Below are 19,405 nucleotides of genomic sequence, written 5' to 3' on the forward strand. Positions count from 1 at the left end.
TCTTCTTCTTCGTTTGGTATAAAGTAAAAAGCCCTCAATAAAAATTCGTCCATCTCAAATGGAGGAGTTTGCAGGACATTTCTAAAGCAATCACTTAAGTAGCTTGCAAGGTTTATGGTCTGAAAAAATGAGATCTATATATGCTGCCATCAATTGCTTCAATTTTTACGGTGAGGATTTTCAATTATATACAGAAAAGTCACTGAATTATATTTGAAATGCTATACGTTGGAACATTTTCATTGTATTTTCAAGACTATGCATGTTTATACATAGCAAAATAATAAAATAAAACATATTACACATAAAATAATTAATAATGTCAGTTGCTCTATTTTGCCGCATAAATGAAAATTGCCTGTGTTTAGGAATTCTCCTTCTCTAAATGCGGGATATCTCTTGAATTTAATCTGAATATTTAAATTTTCTATTGCCTCGGACACGTTATGTGCTTTCGCTATATGCATGCAATCTGACGTATTCGCCGTATGTACAATGCACATTGCAAAGCCAGAAATTTCGGTGCATGCAAACACCCCTAAAGTGAAATGCACGAAAATCTCTTGTCTTTATTTTATTCAAGGCACTTGGTAAGGGGATTGTGCGGCTGTAGGTTAAGTTATATATATACGGAATTAGAGTGTAAATTACTTTGTGTTGGGGAGGTATATCCACTCGTTTTTGGGGAATCCTTATCTTGACTTGGGTCTTATGCTCCACTCTCTCGGAGGATCTGCATTTATGAACATGTTTCAGGGAGAGAAAGCACAACGCCCCGAATGTCAAAACAATTTTCAACAGCATGCGGGGGGGGGAGTTGCGAGAAAATTGGGGTAACACGGAAGAGGGAAAAACACTAAATTCCTGACACTGACACTCCAAATAACTACCGTATACCCAACTTTTGCTCCGAGTTTTTAGAGAGTTAATTTCACTATTTATTCCACCAATTTCATCCCCGTAGACAAATTCACGGAAATTGTACGTGCTTCGTCCCATACCCTCTTCATTTAGCACCCCCACACGTATATTGTTTGCAAGGGGGATGAAATGAAAGAGAGGGGTCGCTACCGGGGCGGGTTTTTCCGGGGGTGTGTTGGCTGGCACAAAAAAAAGAGTGAGAAGAAAAAGCGCCAAATAGTATCATAGAAAATGGGAGTCTGTGTGTAGAAGGGATAATCAGGATGAAGCTTCCCACCACCACACCCCCTTATGGTTAGCTTTCAGCGCAGCAGACAAGGGACGGAAGAGCTTAGGAGGGCTTCTGCATGCAGGAAGTGTGTGTGTGTGGGGAGAGGAGAAACAACGGAAAATCTCGTAGGAATATTATTTTTCTTCCTCATGCTGCTTACCCCCATCATGCAAGAAATACTCGCAACCCTTTTTTATTGCCAAAGCCTTAGACTTCTGGACCATATTACACAGCATTCCATCCTCTGTGTGTGTGTGGGTGTGGGGGAGAGTGGAAATGTTGCCTTTAGTCCACATATTGTGGATATTTTTATTACAATTTCCCGGTCCGGAGGATTTTAAGCTTTTCCAACTAGTTAGGACGTGATATAGAGTCAATTTTTGCCATCATCCACTTCCCAAAGGAAGCCAGCTCAATGGGGGGAAAATATATTGTGCAATTCTTCCGCTGAGAACTAAATAAGAATCTCTAGAGCAATTTTTATGTTATTTTTATCTCAATGGTGAGATGTATAGTAAATTTCTCTCTATTTTCTCTCAATTGATTAAAATTGATTAAAGGAGCCCATGCGCTTGATATGGGCGAAGTACCTAATTGAAGGAAACGCAGAAAACAATTTTAACCCACCCAGTCTTGTAGGGAATCAAAAAAGGATAAAGAATCGCCAAAAATATTCACCATTTTCCACTGGGGTCACAACGAAAAAAGGCAATAAAGTTTTGTAAAAATTCAAAAAAATTGACCGCCATTCGCCATTTTGTCTCTTTCAATGCATCAAGCAGATGTTTCAATGCTTCGTCATGAGCTTGTCGATGGGAGTTTGACATTTCATTCATTTTTTTTGAGAGAAAATAAAAAAAATTGCGTATTTTTTAGTTTAATTATCGTGGTAAATGTGTTTTACGTGTTGTTCAAGAGTGATTTTTATATCTGAATACCTGAAGGATGAATTCCCGCACAACTTGTGACCGTCTCAGCGAGCACATCTCTCGTTACAAAGCAAAGCAATCCAAAAACATTGGTCGTGGATCTTCTTGAAGATGGCTTTTTCACGAATTGAGAGATCCTCTGCGCTGGAATCCTTTGCGTTTCACACCACCACGACGGACAAGACGATGGATTGCTGGTTTTGTGATTCCCTGGATGTTGTCATGCAAAACCTTACTATGTTTATTGGCACCACCTTTCCCAAGACCTTTTCCACGACCAATGATGTGCTCGCTGAGACGGTCACAAGCTGTGCGGGAATTCATCCTTCAGGTATTCAGATATAAAAATCACTCTTGAATAACACGTAAAACACATTTACCACGATAATTAAACTAAAAAATACGCAATTTTTTTATTTTTTCCCAAAAAAACATGAATGAAATGTCAAACTCCCATCAACAAGCTCATGACGAAGCATTGAAACATCTGCTTGATGCATTGAAAGAGACAAAATGGCGAATGGCGGTCATTTTTTTTTAATTTTTACAAAACTTTATTGCCTTTTTTCGTTGTGACCCCAGTGGAAAATGGTGAATATTTTTGGCGATTCTTTATCCTTTTTTGATTCCCTACAAGACTGGGTGGGTTAAAATTGTTTTCTGCGTTTCCTTCAATTAGGTACTTCGCCCATATCAAGCGCATGGGCTCCTTTATTTTGAATAAATAAAAATAAAAGTCCAAAAAATATATGAGAGAAGCTTTTGCAAATATATTTCTAAAAGTCTTCAATGCAGGTTTTTTTATTTTAATTTCAAAGTCATTCAATTTTAAGTAAAATGTCCTGAAAATTTGTAAAATTTCTGGAAAACTCTCGTAGCATCTTTAAATATGAATCTCCCCCAAAATTTCTCATTGACGTCAATAATAAATATGATGACTTCTGTGAGACTTTTCGGTAAAGTGTTCTTAAGAGAGTTTCCTACACCCTTTCATGCGAAAGTTCAAACTGAAAATGTTAGGGGTTCGTTAGAAATTTAGCAATCAAAAGGGAATTTTCGGAGAAAAGTTTCTTGCCATGTCTCATGGCTAAATTTACAATTTTCTCACACGTGACGGTGTAAAAATTAAATTTTCATGTGAATCATTGTCGGTGTGTGCGAATGGTGGGCAGGGGGGGGGGGAGTGTAACATGACAATTCACTTCACACTTTCTTATCACTCTGCCAAAAATTGTTTGAGAGTTCTCCGTGGGAAAAGTTCATAAGGGGGGGGGTGTGTGTAGAAGGTAAAAAGTCACACACGCACGGGGATTTCACGAAGGCAGCTACCCCCGAAAAAGCCCCAGCGATGAGTAAACATGGCATAAAGCCAGAGGGTACAAACAGCTTTTCGACTTAAGCAAATATTAATTAAAATCAACGTGTGTTTCATTTCACATTCAGACAATTTTCAACTCAGCAACACCACACGCGCGCCTGGTGTGGGAATGTTGAAAGAAACACCACAAATATTTCAACAATAATTACAATGGAATTATTTCTCACGAAAACTTTTACACACTGAGCAGAGCTTTTAGTATTTTGCCTTGTGCTTTTTTTTTCTACCCTCTCGAATATATGCCTCTCTACATTGCCCAGTGGGTGGCAGAGTGGCCACTTTTTTCTTCTTCTTCTTCTCCTCCTGTTATACCAACCAAGCACGGAAGGTGAGAGCTTTTGTGAATTTACATTTTTTTTTTGCTGTTCCCCAAGCCACACCACCCTGAAGCATAAAGAGAGACAGAGAGAGGGTTAAAAAAAAGGAACAAAAATCAAGCGATGATGGCAAAGAAGTCAAACTCTAAAGTGGGACAAGAGTTAAACTTTCGCATTGCTAAAAACTTTTGTTTGAGAGCTTTTGACTTACTGTACAAATGTAGAGCTTTGAAAAATATGTGTATACACAGCATTTAGTTGGTTGGTTTTTCTTTCTTCCACTTGCCTCAACTTCCAATGACCCTTTCGCGCAGATAGTGGAGCTTTTTTTTGTGTAGGAGGATCGTCAGAGGTGGGTTTTTTATGCTGCAGCATCCTTGACTTCACTGTTGCTCTTTTTCTTAATGAGATTCAAACTTAAGAGTGAAAGAAATAGTTGGGAAAAGAACTTTGCTGTATTGTGTGGTTGCGGAGAAATAAAACTTTTAGAAAGAAATATCTGAAAAGTTAGTGGTTAGAACTTCCAAAAAATTATGCATATTCTCGAAATAATTTGCATAAAACTCTTGTTTATGACAGGATTATTATTTTATTATTATAAGAAGAATTAAAAGAATTATAAGAAAGTTTTAAATTAAAAGAAAATGTAATAAGGATTTCTTAAGAAAATCTTTCTATTCTTTAATTTAATTCACAGACAAAAGGGGCTTATCAATGGAGGAAAAATCTATGTATATACATAATAGTCAAAGAGTTAATCAACTACCTTTTCTTGTTGTATCACTGTAAACTCTTCAAATATATCTCTCTCAATAGAATTCTATAAATATAAACACTATGACTGTAATTTGGTACAGCATTTCCCTCATTTTACACATAGGAAAATTTTTATAGAAATCGTCTCTCTTAACGAATCCCTTGAAACTTTGTTAGGCTCTGAATAATTAGGAGAATTATATTCAATGGTACTGAGGGGGGTGCTTTTGAATAAAGGGAGGGGGAGGGGGGAGCTCAAAGGCTCATTGGGTAGTAAATATAGCAACAAAATCGGGTAAACAAACTCTTTAGCCTTCCGTGCGAGCATTCTGATTGATTCTCGGACTTGGCTCTACAGCGAGGGGAGTCACTTCTGCAGCACATGAGGTGGAGAAGTGGAAAGAAGTACCCCCCTCCGTTCCTTGTGAACCCCTTCCCCTATGGTGTATGTGTAATGCTCTGGTGGATAGTATTAAAATGACTTGTGCCACATCCATAATCGAGCCTCCCGAGTTCACTCCCTTTGACTCTATATGGCCACAGAGCGCAGAAAGGGGCGGAAAGGACCCTTCGGTGGGGGCACTTGGGCGCGCTTTTTGGGTGGCTGGGTAGAACACATGCGCATACCGTCCATTGCCTGCAGTGTACCCGATGAGCGCTTCCGTGACGTCACATTGAAAGCTGCGGCTTTCGCACCGTCACGACAGCAATGTTGAATTTCAGTTCAGTGCACACAGTGCGTCAGTCCAAGTGAGACACTCTTTGGCCGCCTTTACCCAAAACACGGCTCCTACGGCTAGCTAGTACTTGCTATCGGCGCCGCAGAGATGAACTTTCTCGGTACGGTAGGGAGATTTCAATATTGTTGTCCACCTTCTTTTCTACTTTACTTGTTACATGTTTTTTCATTTTACGATCTATTTTAGTTTAACCAAATTATACACCCTTTTTCCTACCTCTTGTGAAACCCCATAAAATGTGATTTTTTTGTGTGTGAGTGATGAGAAGAATTAAGCGAGAATTATTTGTAAGAACTTTGACAATTTTAGTGAAGAGATTTTTTTCTTAAATCAAACAATTCTCAAGTTTTCTTAGATTTTTAGCAAAGAATAAATTAAATTAAAATATTGCGGAAGAATTTCGTAGAGCTTGACGTTTCTTTACAAATTTAAAAGTCTTTGCAATTGAATAAGATCTACGATGTTTTTGAAAGAAAATTTCTTAAACTTTTCCTGCAACAAAACATCCTTTTCCTAATTTTCATTAACCTCCAACACTATGTACAAAATAAAGCACAAAAAAGGGTATGGAAGAGGAAGACATAAAAAAAATAAATAAATGCAGAACATTTCCTTGTTCCTTTTGAAAGATAAATTTGCTCTCTTCACAAAAAAAAGTGTTAATTAGTGTGATAAATGCTTAAATGAAAGGGAAACTTTCCTTCACGGTTAAATTGAAAAAAAAAAAGTGAAAATGTTTGCAATTTGTGCGATTGTTGTAAGACCAGAAAAGCTCTCTTTTCTCCTTTAGATGCTCCATCTGCGTATTTCGTGACTTGAATATTTTTTGTGTTGAAGATGAAGCGAAAAGGAAGAGAGGAAAAAAGAGAGAGAGAACTTGCCACTTATCATAAACTTTAAACGCAATTAATCATGTAGAGAGAAAGTTGGTCCTGGGAATTCTTCAAAGTCAGGCGCGTCATAGGAAGAGAAAGTTACGAGAAAGCGGTGAAGTTGGGCAAGAAAAAAAGAAAAAAAAAACCCACCCCTCTGGGGATATGGTGGAGAATATTGTGGAAAAATTACAATTTAGAGAGCATTATGTTCCATCAGAAGGCAAAATCAATATAGATTATTCTTTGCAAGTTTTTTTTTTCTGCTTGTACTCCCACTTGAACCATCTCAAGGGATTTTTCTGTTCCACCATCAAAAGGAAACTTTTCTCTCTTTCTGTGGCGCATTTATGGTGTAGTCTGTTGGAAATAGAATCACAAGACTTTTCTGTTGGGACTTGAAGTTCTTGGACTGACAAAGTCAATGCACAAGAAGAAGCTCTTACGGACTTTTTTTTATATATGTACGTGGGTCTCTGCAATCCCCATCTATTCTTTTTTTTCTCGCTTTCTTCTTGCGGTTGGATGACTTTCTTTTTTTTTTTAAATACACCGAAAGCCCTTTTATGCTGAACACAAACAACCCCCGTGGCAGATACAATATTATAGCAATTTATTGTGGCTTAATAGGAAATTTATTGCTGACGACACGTGAAGTTTGGCTGCGGAAGAATGAAAATTAATTCACATCCGTCGAGTCTCTGATCTCCTAAGACATGTGTTCAAGTGAATTGCAAAAAAGGGAGGGTACATAAAAAAGCCATTTTTACCCATCTACCCCACCGTATCACCATCTGCCATCGGGAGGGCTGTTTTATCTCATAAAGAGTGCCTGGATGGTGTATACACAGGGAACTTTGAGTGCAATTTTTCACCAACCACCCACACTTCTTAGTATCTAACCCGGAAAGGGGTGCGGAAGATTGTCTTTGTATGCAGGGGAAGAAGAGGAGAGAAAAAAAAAGCTTTAGAGACATTCTATGGGGTTGGGAATTTATGTGTAAATAGAGCAATATTTATTCAATAGAAGAATGGGAAAACAGAGAGAAAATTGTTGCCTTAAAATATTTCTCTTTCCGATACTTATGGGGTTGAATGAGCACACAGAGAGATATAATGTTGAGTAGAAACTCCCCCGCACCATCAATGAATGGCAGAAAAGAAAACCCGACAGAGTTATATAGCAAATTTTATTCTAAGCTCAATGTTAAAGCTCACTCAAGCGAGACATTTAGATTCCTATACACAGAGCCTTAATAATGTAGAAGAATTTATCATAAAGAGAAGTTTCGTGAAATGAGTGGGAGGATAATAACTAATATCTTAAAGTTATTAAATTTTATTTTTCTTGAAAATTTAATAAAAGCTCTCATCTATTTATGTACAAATACTACAAAAATAATTAAACTAACCGAATATCTTTGTTTTATTTATTTTGTTGTACTTGGTAGAATAAAAAAAACTCTTTTTTTCCAATTACTCTTCATATTTGAAAACTTTCGACAAATTATTTATATGTAATTACTGAATATGAAAAAGTTAACATGTCGAATAGAATTTTTAATAAATTAATTTAAAAAAAATTCTTTGATGTCCTGAAAAAAAGGGGTCAACCTTTTTCTATTGCCATTTGATGTTTGTCCCTCGGAAAAAAAAATATGATGATGCAAAACAGAAAAGTTTTTGTGTTTGTGTGCTTCCGTTCAGGAGCTTTTGTGGCGTAGCTTTTGTTCCCTCGTGAATAATTAAATTGCAAATATTTATGACATTCACCCCGTCAATTCTCAAAAAACCCAATATAGCTTTTCCCATTGATCCTCCTTGAATGTGAAAAATATTGTAACATCGATTATTCCTCACTTTTATTGTGCTACATGTATCGACAAGCATCGAAAATTTATTCAGCCTCATTCAGGCGAATATTTTATGTATAGCACATGCAAGGGGGTGGGTGGATGATGATGCATAAATGCACAGAATGTGTGTATGTGCAAATTTTGTCAAGTGTCGAGATATTCATACGATGATAACTCTACAAAGCAATAAAAATGTCTTCGTGTCGAGATTTTTTTTTAACGACAAACTCCCTACATTGATATTCTCAGCACCAATTGCATATATATTCAGTAGCGTCCACTGGTGGGGTGTAGGGGTTGAGGGGGAAAGGAGTAGTTGGTTGGGTGCAAATGGTGGCGAAACTTTTGAATTCAAAACCACTCTCAGCATGAGACAGGACGGAAAATGTTCATGGGTGAGTGGTCAAACAAAACCTCAGACCCTAATGGGGATGTTATGTGGAGGAGGTGTCCATCGTCGTCCACATCCATTCATACAGCAATCCTCACATTATATATTTTCATTGCCAACCAACCGTTAAATACATTACCCGTAGAATAACACCCAAAGACCCAGACTCGGTAATCACTCTCCTGGCACGTAAAATTTATTAGAGGTTTGCAATTGTTCTCTTGTGGCTAAAACTATAAATTATGTACATTTTAAAGTTTTATTTAAGTTAATGTTTCTATACTTTTGGTATAAAATGTGTTATTATTGCTGAAAGAAAAAGTGTTTAAGTAAATAACATGAATAAAAGTTGATTTGGTTTTGAAGAAACAGCTGTCTTTAAGCAATAGAATTTTATTGGGGTGAAAATTATACATTTCTCTTTTTTTATTATTATTTTCCGAGAAAAATCATTAAATAAGAATTTTCCTGAAAAAATCTGTACAAATCATTACTTCAATAAAACTTCTTAACAAAACTTCAAAGTTTTCATGAAAAAGAGATTTCTTTTTGTTATATTTAGGCTTCTTAAAAATGAGGAAAAATGCTGTATTGGGCGTTCATTAACCTTTCGGCAGAATGAAAAAAATTAACAAAGAAACACAAATCATTAGCAGTGATTAGCCCCTATTTAGATAACAAGGCCACATATAGCAAAGTGATGTAGTTTCACAACCAAATTCTCAATGATAAATTTTGTTGGGTGCTCAACAATCCTCTTCTTCGCCCATTGACCATGTTATTTATGGAGAACACGAACTGATGGGAATAGTTGGATTTTATCCAGTTGAGAAAGTACAGCAGTGTTAGTCCACTGGCCATGAGATGGGATCCAATGTCTGCGCATTGGGGGGGAGAAAAGCTCACCCCCCACGGTGAATGCATTTAGGCAAGGGGGTGGTTGGTGAACAGAGGGTAAACTATATGTGGGAGAGCATTTTGGGAGGTTGGCAACACAATGTTGACATGACTCGTGTGCCCGGAGCTGAAATTGAATGAGTACAATTTGCCGAAAATTAATTAGACATTATCACGAACTCTCAGGTAATTGGAAATGTCTCTGAATTTGATAAATTCACCCCCACAGCCTGGAAGTTTTGGGGTGGATCTCACGGTAAAGGGGGGATAGCGATATGTATGTACGTACATTGCTGATATGGTAGCTGATCAGTTAAAATTACGATGACAATCTCAAATGCAATGCATTATGAGGTGGCGTATGAAATGGTGTAATGGTACCCGGGATATGATTTATGGTATGGACCCTTTGTGCTGAGCATGTGATCTCGTCTCCTGTTGTAAACTATATACAACGTCAAATTAAATTGTATTCGCAGTACACGAACGACAAGTCCCTAATGGGCTACGATTGATGATCTCAACCACTTATTTGGCACCACCATCACTACCCATCCCAAATCGATAAGGGCGCGTTTCACCGCCCATTTTAACACCCCACAAATCCCATATACGGAAACACCATAATATTGTATTTGATTATAATCAAGGGGTGTTTATCTGAGTGAAAACTTTCGGATTATTCATGGAGATTCGGATTATTCTTCGGAAAGATTCAGACTATTTGCTAAGATTCAGATTATTAGTCAAGGAAATTCAGATTATTCTGCAAAAATCGGATTAATCGTTAAGATTCGGATTATTCGGCAAGATTTGCGTGATTCAGTAAAATAAACCGAAATATTCGATACATAAACACCTCTTGATTTTAATCTATTCATTCTGTTTGAAAGATCTTTAATGCATTTTTATCTTGAGAGCTTTTACTTAAGGATGAAAGCTCTCATTTTTTTTCTAAAAATATTCCTGATTTTTATCAAAGCTTCTTAAGTATAAACCCAAATTTTCATTAAAAATTACGCAGAAGTAATTAATCCTGTAAAGTAAGGACTTACAATTAAAATGAATTTAAAAGAAAAGAATACCTGAAGCTTTATAAAAGTAAGCTTGCATCCCACCTACAATGAAAAGCTGCACAAAAATGCACCAATGTGAATAAAATCCAGCATTCTTTTCATCTTTTTTTTTCAATTTAATTAAACTTAATGTGAAAAATATATCTCACAGAATTTCTTTTAATGCATTGTCTGTGAGAAATTTTCCCTCAAGTTTCCTACTCATTTGACTCATTTGTTACAAGAAGCCCATGGCAAAAAACAATGGGGGTGCAAGAAGAAAAAATATTTTACTCAATCCCCTTAACCATATATGGAGAAAAAATGAAACTGGTGGTTGGTGATATAATGGTTTGCGAAATAAAAAAAAAGAAAATAATACACATTGTATTCATTGTGCAATTGCGACAATAACCTTTTCTCGTTGTTGTGCTCAAAATAAGATGGATGAAATGCTCAGAATCATGACATTTTTTGGCATTTGAGCTTATATATAGAAAGTACACAACCTATTTTCTTCCCTAACGCGTGTGTATTGTATGTATGTATAAAAAAAAACCTCGTCTTTTATTATTTTTATTATAATATCATTCTTGCTTCTTTTTGTACATAAATATACAAATAAAACGCGTCGCATGGAAGTCAAGGGGTGTGTGTGGAGCTTTTCTTGCTTTTCCCACATAAAGCCCTTATACTTTTACCCCCCATCTCAAAACAAGATAATGCCACACAAAAGGCGTTGAATTGAAAGTTGGAGGCTCTAAATAGAGATATCTCTGTGCAACACCCATACAATTTATGATTCTGCAGGCGAAAGGGAGGAAACGTAAGGGGGTGGGGGTTGGTTGTATTTAATGGAATTGTATAGCATCAATAACACAACTGATGCCTCAATGCACATTTCTCCCGTTGAAACTAATACTAATGCCATCGTACAGCATAAAAGCTCCATCTCGTGCTTTATTCACTGTGCCACTGTACTGTGTGAATTCCATCCATTCAAATCAATCTCCAATGGATTCAATGATGATCTCAATATGTTGGGAAATTCATATACATACAACTTTGGAAACATCCCTCTTCCAGTAATTTCCCATAAACCTCGCTCCATATTGAGACACTTTTCAGTTGATTGGAACAATGAAAAAGGGCTTTGGGGCGAGCGGGAGGGCTCGAGGTGTCCTTTGAAGCCCATCAACCATTTTCAAACTATAATGATTTGTGAACGTGTGCTGCTCCATCATCAAGGGGATTAAAACTATAATACCTACACATTCTATTACATATCATCGCGCGAATTTCAAAGCATGATTCTCTTTATGATGTGATCAAAATAAATCCTTTGAATTGAATACTAACCTGTTTAACTGATGAATTATTTACAAAGGTGTTTTGTAACATTTATACCTTCGATCGTTACACTTTAATTCGCATAATAGCGTCCACTAGAGTGCTCTTACAAATTTTTCTTTTGAAATATATTCCAAGAGATCAAGAAGTGCATTAAAAATTAAAATTTATCCTCCTCCGGCAGGAATTTCAATGGCTCTTTTTTTTGCATATTTGCAAAAAGTGAAGGAACATCTCTTTGCACATTAATTTCGCAATCAGCAAGTACGAACATTACGACGGCCATGTAGCTGTGTGGAAGGAAGGAAGGACGAAAAAAAGAAATGGCATGGTCCTTGAAAAAATTCATCTCATTATCCTTTCATGATGCACACGAAAGGGATGCCCTTTCGAAATGGTGTGACAAAAGACAAAAAGGAAGAAATTTAATTAATTCTCAAGAGAGTCCTTCGAGTGCGTTTACTAATTAATTTCCCAAGAGTCGAATGAACGGACTTAATTACGCTCCAAGTGGGGTTGTTTCCCCTCTAATTTTTTTTTATCTATGCCTCATTTTGCGTCCTGTCACCCCTATTCTGTATTTTTTTATGAAAATGGGGAATGTTCCGTCAAAAATCTCAAGGAAAACATTCAATTAATAAATCCCAAACCCTCATACACCCACAAACCACATCATTTATTCAACCTTCCGGGGTTCTCTTTTCTTTCCTAGGGGGAGGTGCGATGTGTTTTGTTTGTGCCCCTGCATTTGACCACAAATTTTTTTTCCGCTCGTCAGGGTGACTCTGTTGGGGGTGCTTTTGTCCAACTGGCATCCTGCTCAATAAAACCCGAGGCACATATTGGAGTACCCACCACGTATAACCACATGGGTGTGAAGTGACCGAGACAATTGAGACTCTGTGTGGAGCTTGTTGGGGGGTATATATGGTGCGGTGCCCTCGTTTCGCAGAGAGAGAGGGTGACGCACATTGAGGATGAACTCCATCCCCTCGCAGCAATTTACAGCACATTCATTTCCTTCGAGTGGACCCCCACACTTGCAAATTCAATTTCATCCTGCATTCGCAATGCGCATAAATTGGGCTCATTGTTTCTCCAAAAGTCATGTATATTCAATGAAGACTTCCGGGGGGCACCAAGGGAGTGTTGGTTATGCTACGGGGCTCGTAGTGGTAGTTTTGAAAATGAATGAAGCCACATAGAAGATGGATTGCAATTTGTATGGAAGAAACCACATGGTAAACAACAATAAGTTTTCAGTTTAAGGGGTTTCAAATTAAATCAATGACTGAAAAAGCTTCCAGGCACTTTTATCCGTCACAGGAAAAACAATTTAGGAGGAAAAAAAGCTGCTGTTTGCATAATATAGTTTTTAGCTTACAGTGGAGACGCCTGGGCATGAATTCTCTAAGAGGGAAAAACTCCCGTGATAAACTCCTAAGGGCTTTAGCGCTTTAAAAGAAACGTGAAAACCGGGAAAATCTTACGGGAGTTTATCAAGGATGCATTATTTTTCTTAGAGGATCATGCTCTTGTGAAGTTTTCCTCACTGTTTTTTCCTGCAAAAAACCTTCGGGAGTTTATCACGAGAGTTTTCACTCTTAGTTAATACAAGAGCTGGTATACTCATGATATAGAGAGATATTCTTACGAAACTTATAACGACGTAAAAAAATCCCTTTAGAATTTTGCAACAAAAACCCCCTCGAAGAAATTAAAACTGAAAATAAAAACAATTTTTAAACAAAATAAACAAATTAGAATGATTTTGGTTTTTCACCGTGTTGGGTGCTAACAGGCGTGGGATTTCAAAAGAAAATCCTCCAAAATGAATACAAGAGAGCTAGAATTTAATCTCCGTGAGAGGTTTTGAATTACTCGGGCTTCTTCCCAGGCGTATTCCCTGTTTCTATGAGAGAATTCCGGCTGGATATACAGTATACACCCTCCAATGCTCTATCGTGTTGTCTGTGAGAGAGAAAAACCCCTTCTGGGAATTAAATGTGGTGGAAATGAACAAGTTTCGGATGAAAAACAAATGTAATTTGTAAACTCGTCAATTGTGTGTCGCCCAGAAAACTCCACAAGGAATGAGGGTGGTGGTGTATGGTGCTGAAGAGGTTTGAATGGGAAGTTGTGAATTCTTTGTCTCTCCTCACTCTCTGCGGACTAAATGACAATGATGCAGATGCTGGGAGAAGCAACCGCAAGAATTGAGTTACATTCCCCCAATTGGATTTGCACGACATCGATACGCCATACGGAGTTTCGAAGCCATGCCATCGTCTTTCCACCTCCTTCAGCATATGTGGAAATTGCTTGGGAAAATGATTGGGGTTGGAGGAGAAAGGGCAAAAGGGCGGATGGGGGAGCAGCAGTAATCAACATACTTATTGAATTTTGTCTGCTCGTTCTGCATTTCCTATATAGCGATTTGGGGGATATGTGGATGTGTGTGTGTGTGAATGTGGGAAAATGATGAAAAATTGAAATTGGAACGGCACAAAATGAAGACGACACTCGACGCGCCCCATAAATGAAATACCACACCAAATTTGTCTTGCAGATAAATTTTGCGTATAAAAGTAAAAGACGATAAGGAGGTGCGGTTGGGGTGTGTGTGGTGCAGAAAGCGGATGAAGTTGGGAATTGAATTCCCTAATTTTCCATCCCAGGCACATCTCCCTCCCTCGTGTACGCGCCCCCTGCCTTAACCCACAAAGAATGTGCCAAAGTGTCGTATACTCAAATACTTGGGAGCTTCTTCCCCTCTTGTATCCCAAATTCAATGTGCCTCACACGATCTGGCCCTAATTTAATTTAACGGAGATATTCATGCATATTTGGAAGTATATTTCAAATGCCCTTCCATATTTTAAGAGGTAATTCCCAAGTGTGTGTGAGAGAGAGAGGGGGAATATGACCGAGAAAAGCTCTCACTTTTCATGTAAAAGCTTTCACGAATACCACACCCCTTGGAATTTCTTCACAATTTCGGAGCTCTCTTACACGGTGAAACGGATGAGTGGGGAAGTATCCGAAATCCCATTGAATTAAGGTACAAATGCAAATAATTTGATAAGATTTCTCAAATCCAATGGAGCATCTCGTATCACTTGCAATTACGTCCTAATCCACAAATTAATCCATTTTACAGTGAAAACAACCTCTCCCACATTCTCATTCGGATATATTGAATTTTCACTGAAATTCTCCCCACCCATCCACTACTTCCGGGCATTTTAAATTGTATGTTGGGATGACCAAAAAGAAAATGAGAAGAGTCGTTGTATATATGGGAAATAATTGAGCAATTTTGCATAGAAATTGCATCTTCCATTCTTAACATCGCAATCCCATCGTGGTTTATCCTTGTTAAGATAGTTAGTATTTTTTAGTGGCTTTCACTATAATTGGAAAGTTCTTTTTATACATATTTTTCAAGGGAAAATTTTGGACATAAGAATAGAAAGAGATAAAGCTTCTCAAACTATTCTAAAAGCTCTTTATTAAAATTGCCAATAAAAACATCTTAATTTACTTACATATATGTTCAGTTATTAAGTAAAAGTTTATTAATTTTCTGGTTAGAAGAACATAAATGCTTGCTCTTCATCCATCATGGCTGTAGCTTTTGTATTTTCTCTGCAATGTCGTATATTGCTTTGGGAGAGGAACAATTAGCACAAATGAATGGTATCAAAGAGACACCTCATGATAAATTATAATACCCCGAAAATGATCAAAATTAACGACCCCTAAAATGCTTTTTGGCCAATTAAAGTCACACACTGGGAGGACATTAATTGGCAAATATTGTGAGCAAAATTGCTTCTGATTGAATTTGCAATGTATATACACACACAGGCATGAGGAGCGTTTTGTAATTTTGAACATTATGTATATAGTACATAAATATGATGGGTACACACGAGCGTGTATTTTGTGACCAGAAATATATCAACCTCTTTTCCGCTATTTATCGTGAAATAATTTTTGTTTGCATACCCCTTGTATTAAATGCGGGTGAGATGCGCACTAAAATATACCCAGCCACAACAATGAAATCGCATACGATGGGGCAGTATAAAATTTTAATTATTCATAAATTAAAGGCATTTTGTATTATGATTTTCTCATATATATACAGAGTAAGGTTACATACAAAACGGCAAAACGTAAATAAAATTAATTATTTCTGTGTTTTCAATTGCCATTCTGACAGTCAGTATAACGAGCCATAAATTTTGGAACAGCTCGAAACGTCAGGTCAGCTTCCATTTATCATTTTAACAATCCGCGCGCTTTTCCTCCTTCGAAATTCACATTACATCCTTGCCAAAGGAATATTTTCCATGCTATTTGTACAATAAATGTTTGGTACATTTTTTTTCTCATCTTATTCTTCCCTCTTTGCTACATTCGTTCACATATATGCGATTCCTTTGCACATCCCCCCGTACTATACTTTCTACCTCCCACCATCTCTATATGATGTATTTAACCAAGATTACGATGGGAAAGTTTTTCATCTCAATGTACACATAGCAAAGAAAAAAATCTCCCTCTGTACATTAATCGTCCTTTGGGAGAGTCGTGTGCTTTGGCGAAAGCTTAAAAAGTTCTGGATGTTACATATAGAGATATTTAGATCTTCATCCCAGATAATTGTCACAACCTCAGGTGGATGCAGAATGTGTACATATCCCGAAAGCTTTTCCTATAAAGCTCTCCTAATTCTTGAGGTATTTTTTTCCTTCTTCCCTGAAGTACTTCATCCTAATATACACAGGGAGAGAGCGAGCGAAAAAAAAACCTCCATACATCCGCCTAGACCATTGCGAGGGAGGGACAAAATACGACAGATGAAATGTGTTTTCCCACCCCATGAGGTCTTCAAAACAATTTTGCGGTTAATATTGCAAGCAAAGCCTCCAATTGGAACACCATGCCATAGGACGTAATCTCACGAAAGCAATCTCAATCCTCATGTTGAAATAAAAATGAATGGGGGAGCTTTAAGGGGGTGAGAGAGCAGGGTAAAAGTTCCTCGATCGTTTGTAGTTAATTTCCATGAAATGACGCGATGACCAAACACTGATAACGCTCATCTGTGCGCCCTTTTATCGCGTTTCATTAGCAAATTTGATGGAACTCCTCGCTAAAATCCTCTGCACTACGTATACACATTTGGCAACTTTGAGGAAAATTTTTTGTTGTTGTGCGAGCACAACCCCCTGTCTGACAATCCTTTCTGGCGATAGGGTAGTAGATATTGTGGCTAAAGGGTGACGTTATCTATGTCGAAAATTTTGTTAATGTATTAAACTAGGAAACAGATTGGAGTATTGGGTTTTAGTGATGTTTATCGCGACTTAAGAGGGTCTAAGCATTGATTTATAAGTATTAGGGTACATTTCTTTGTTTTTAGGCAAAAGTAGGATTTTTTTGTTGAAAAAAAAAACCAAAGTTTTGGCTCTTTAAATTGGATTCTTGTATGTTGGAAGAAAAATGTGAAGACAAGACGATTGACAAATTGATAGAGTGCATGAGAGTGTCACTTTATTGGCAGTTGCCCGTGTCATTGGCAACGTGAAATTGATGAAAGAGCGTCCTTAGGAAATCTCCAGCGCGTCTTTCTCTCCCAAAATCAGGAGAAATCTCTTGTAATTTTTCAATGGAACTATGTATGTGCGGGGAAAATGTTTCACGGTGAGAGTGAGTGAGAGATTTATTGACCTTCACAATTGGGGGTGTGCGAAAACTTTTGATTAATCGTTGTGTTTATGGGTCCTCTTTGACTCGCTGCCCATGGCATTCGTCCTAACTGGATTTCTCTTCCTTTTTCTTTGCAGGCGCAGTGGGTGGAGATGGCGGTGATGATGGTGACGACAAGGAGAAGGCTGAGGAGGAGGAGAGGGAGCGTCAGGAGGCCATCAGGGAGGCCGAGGAACGACGCAAGGAGAAGCATCGGAAGATGGAGGAGGAGCGTGAGAAGATGCGACAAGAAATCAGAGATAAGGTTAGTGTGTGACTTCCTTCTTCTGATTTTTCTTTTTTCCTCTGACCCCTCCATTTGATTTTTTGGCACAAAGACAAACCCCAGTGACTGAGGTCACACCACCATTGGTTCCCCAAATCAGATTATTTGATACAATATTGACAGAGAAATTGAATGACAATCCATCGAGGAGATCCCCACCATAAGTCCCCAAGGGTGGATAGAATATTTCATTTCTACTGAACTTGTCACACTTTCCCATTCCATTCGTCATTCTTTTAGCACTCAATCATCCATTGAAAGTGAAGAATCCACTCCTGTAACTTTTTCAATGATAAATTTCCGTTCAGTGAAATATTGTGAATCCCCCTGCATTTGCTAATGCTTCCGAGGAATCACGCAATTCTCCTGTAAATGTGTCAAAGAATTTGCAAGACATTTCGTGCCACAGGATGTGAAAAATACAAGAATTGTTTCCTTGTGGAAATTGTTCGTCTTCTCATTTATTTTTTCTTGTCATTATTTTTTTTTATAAATAAATTTCTATAATAATGTTTAATGTTAAATCTCACCATTAAAGGTGGGAAATAAGGTCAAAAATAGAGCAACTAAATTAGTTTAGCATCATTGGGGTGTCATAAAACAATATTAAATGACCCTCTGGTTGAGGTGGAATCTCGCCTAAGGGTCCAACATTAATTGCCGTATATGCGTGCGATAGTGAATTGCGTGCAGAAAATCTCAATGAGAAAGCTCGTTTTTTTTTGCCCAACCCGGCGCCTCCACTGACCAATTGTAATTCAATATAATCGGCTTGTTTTAAGACACCCCACCCTAATTGTCCCAGGGGGATATTTAGCCTCTGGCAGGTTATTCAATTTATTTAAGGAATCCACACAGCGTTCAATGTCAGTCGGTTTAATATGTACATACATATACACTACATAAGCAAATGGGGGGTAATTTTGAAGAAATAAAAAGTTCGCGCGCCGCTCTGTCTCAAGGCACGAAAAGACGAATAAAAACTTAATTTGAACTGTACATATTTTCTCCTTGTGATTCTCCACAAGAAACCATTCCTGCAGCTCTATGTGCACACGTACAATATATGTATATACCTAATATTTAACTACTATGCTGCAGAGAAAACATTTCGCAATGTTCCAGGAGTCTGCTAACAAAGTGAAACTTTATTATTTAGCACATTATTCCATGGAGTCGAGAAGTGGCGCGGTTTTAATTGTTACTTAGTGCTATAAGAAAGTCTCCCGTTCCACCCCCAAAATGCTAATTAGCATCTCTTTGAATCATACACATGCACTCTTATTGCCACCCTGTGCAATGGGTGTACAAATTAGCGGAAATAATATTTACAGCGAAATAACTTTTCTTCCATAACTTCCCCATTGTGCAAAAAGGGAAGGGTTTTCTTATGCAGGGTGGAGCACCTAAGAGCAATAAAGTTTCCCTTTACGCGGATGGTGGTGGAAGAAAATTTTCTCAGCAAGAGAAATTGAGACTGAAAAAAGAGAGCTTTCGTTAAAACCTCTCATAATATTATTAATTTCTCTGCGAAAGTAGATAAAGTTACACAGCAAAATCCTTTTGTTGTAACCTTGGTTGTTACATATAGCAAAGTTATTATTATAAACCCTATAAAGTTGTAAG

The 19,405-nt window shown here is 37.6% G+C and overlaps 1 protein-coding gene across 3 annotated transcripts in view; it reads left to right on the forward strand.

The window, feature by feature from the left end:
• The window catches only part of LOC129786383 (complexin), a 148,067-nt gene that overhangs the window by 80,481 nt on the left and 48,181 nt on the right, over positions 1-19,405 (forward strand). For 2 of the 3 annotated variants that reach the window (XM_055821363.1, XM_055821364.1), the window contains exon 4: positions 17,592-17,758. In XM_055821363.1, coding sequence (XP_055677338.1) covers positions 17,592-17,758 — 167 coding nt within the window. Of the gene's footprint in view, positions 1-5,250; positions 5,413-17,591; positions 17,759-19,405 lie in introns of those variants that run through there. The other variant, XM_055821365.1, reaches the window with a different exon arrangement.

The sequence above is a fragment of the Lutzomyia longipalpis genome, chromosome 1 (genome assembly GCF_024334085.1).
Source record: "Lutzomyia longipalpis isolate SR_M1_2022 chromosome 1, ASM2433408v1".
In the NCBI taxonomy this organism is placed as follows: Eukaryota; Metazoa; Arthropoda; class Insecta; order Diptera; family Psychodidae; genus Lutzomyia; species Lutzomyia longipalpis.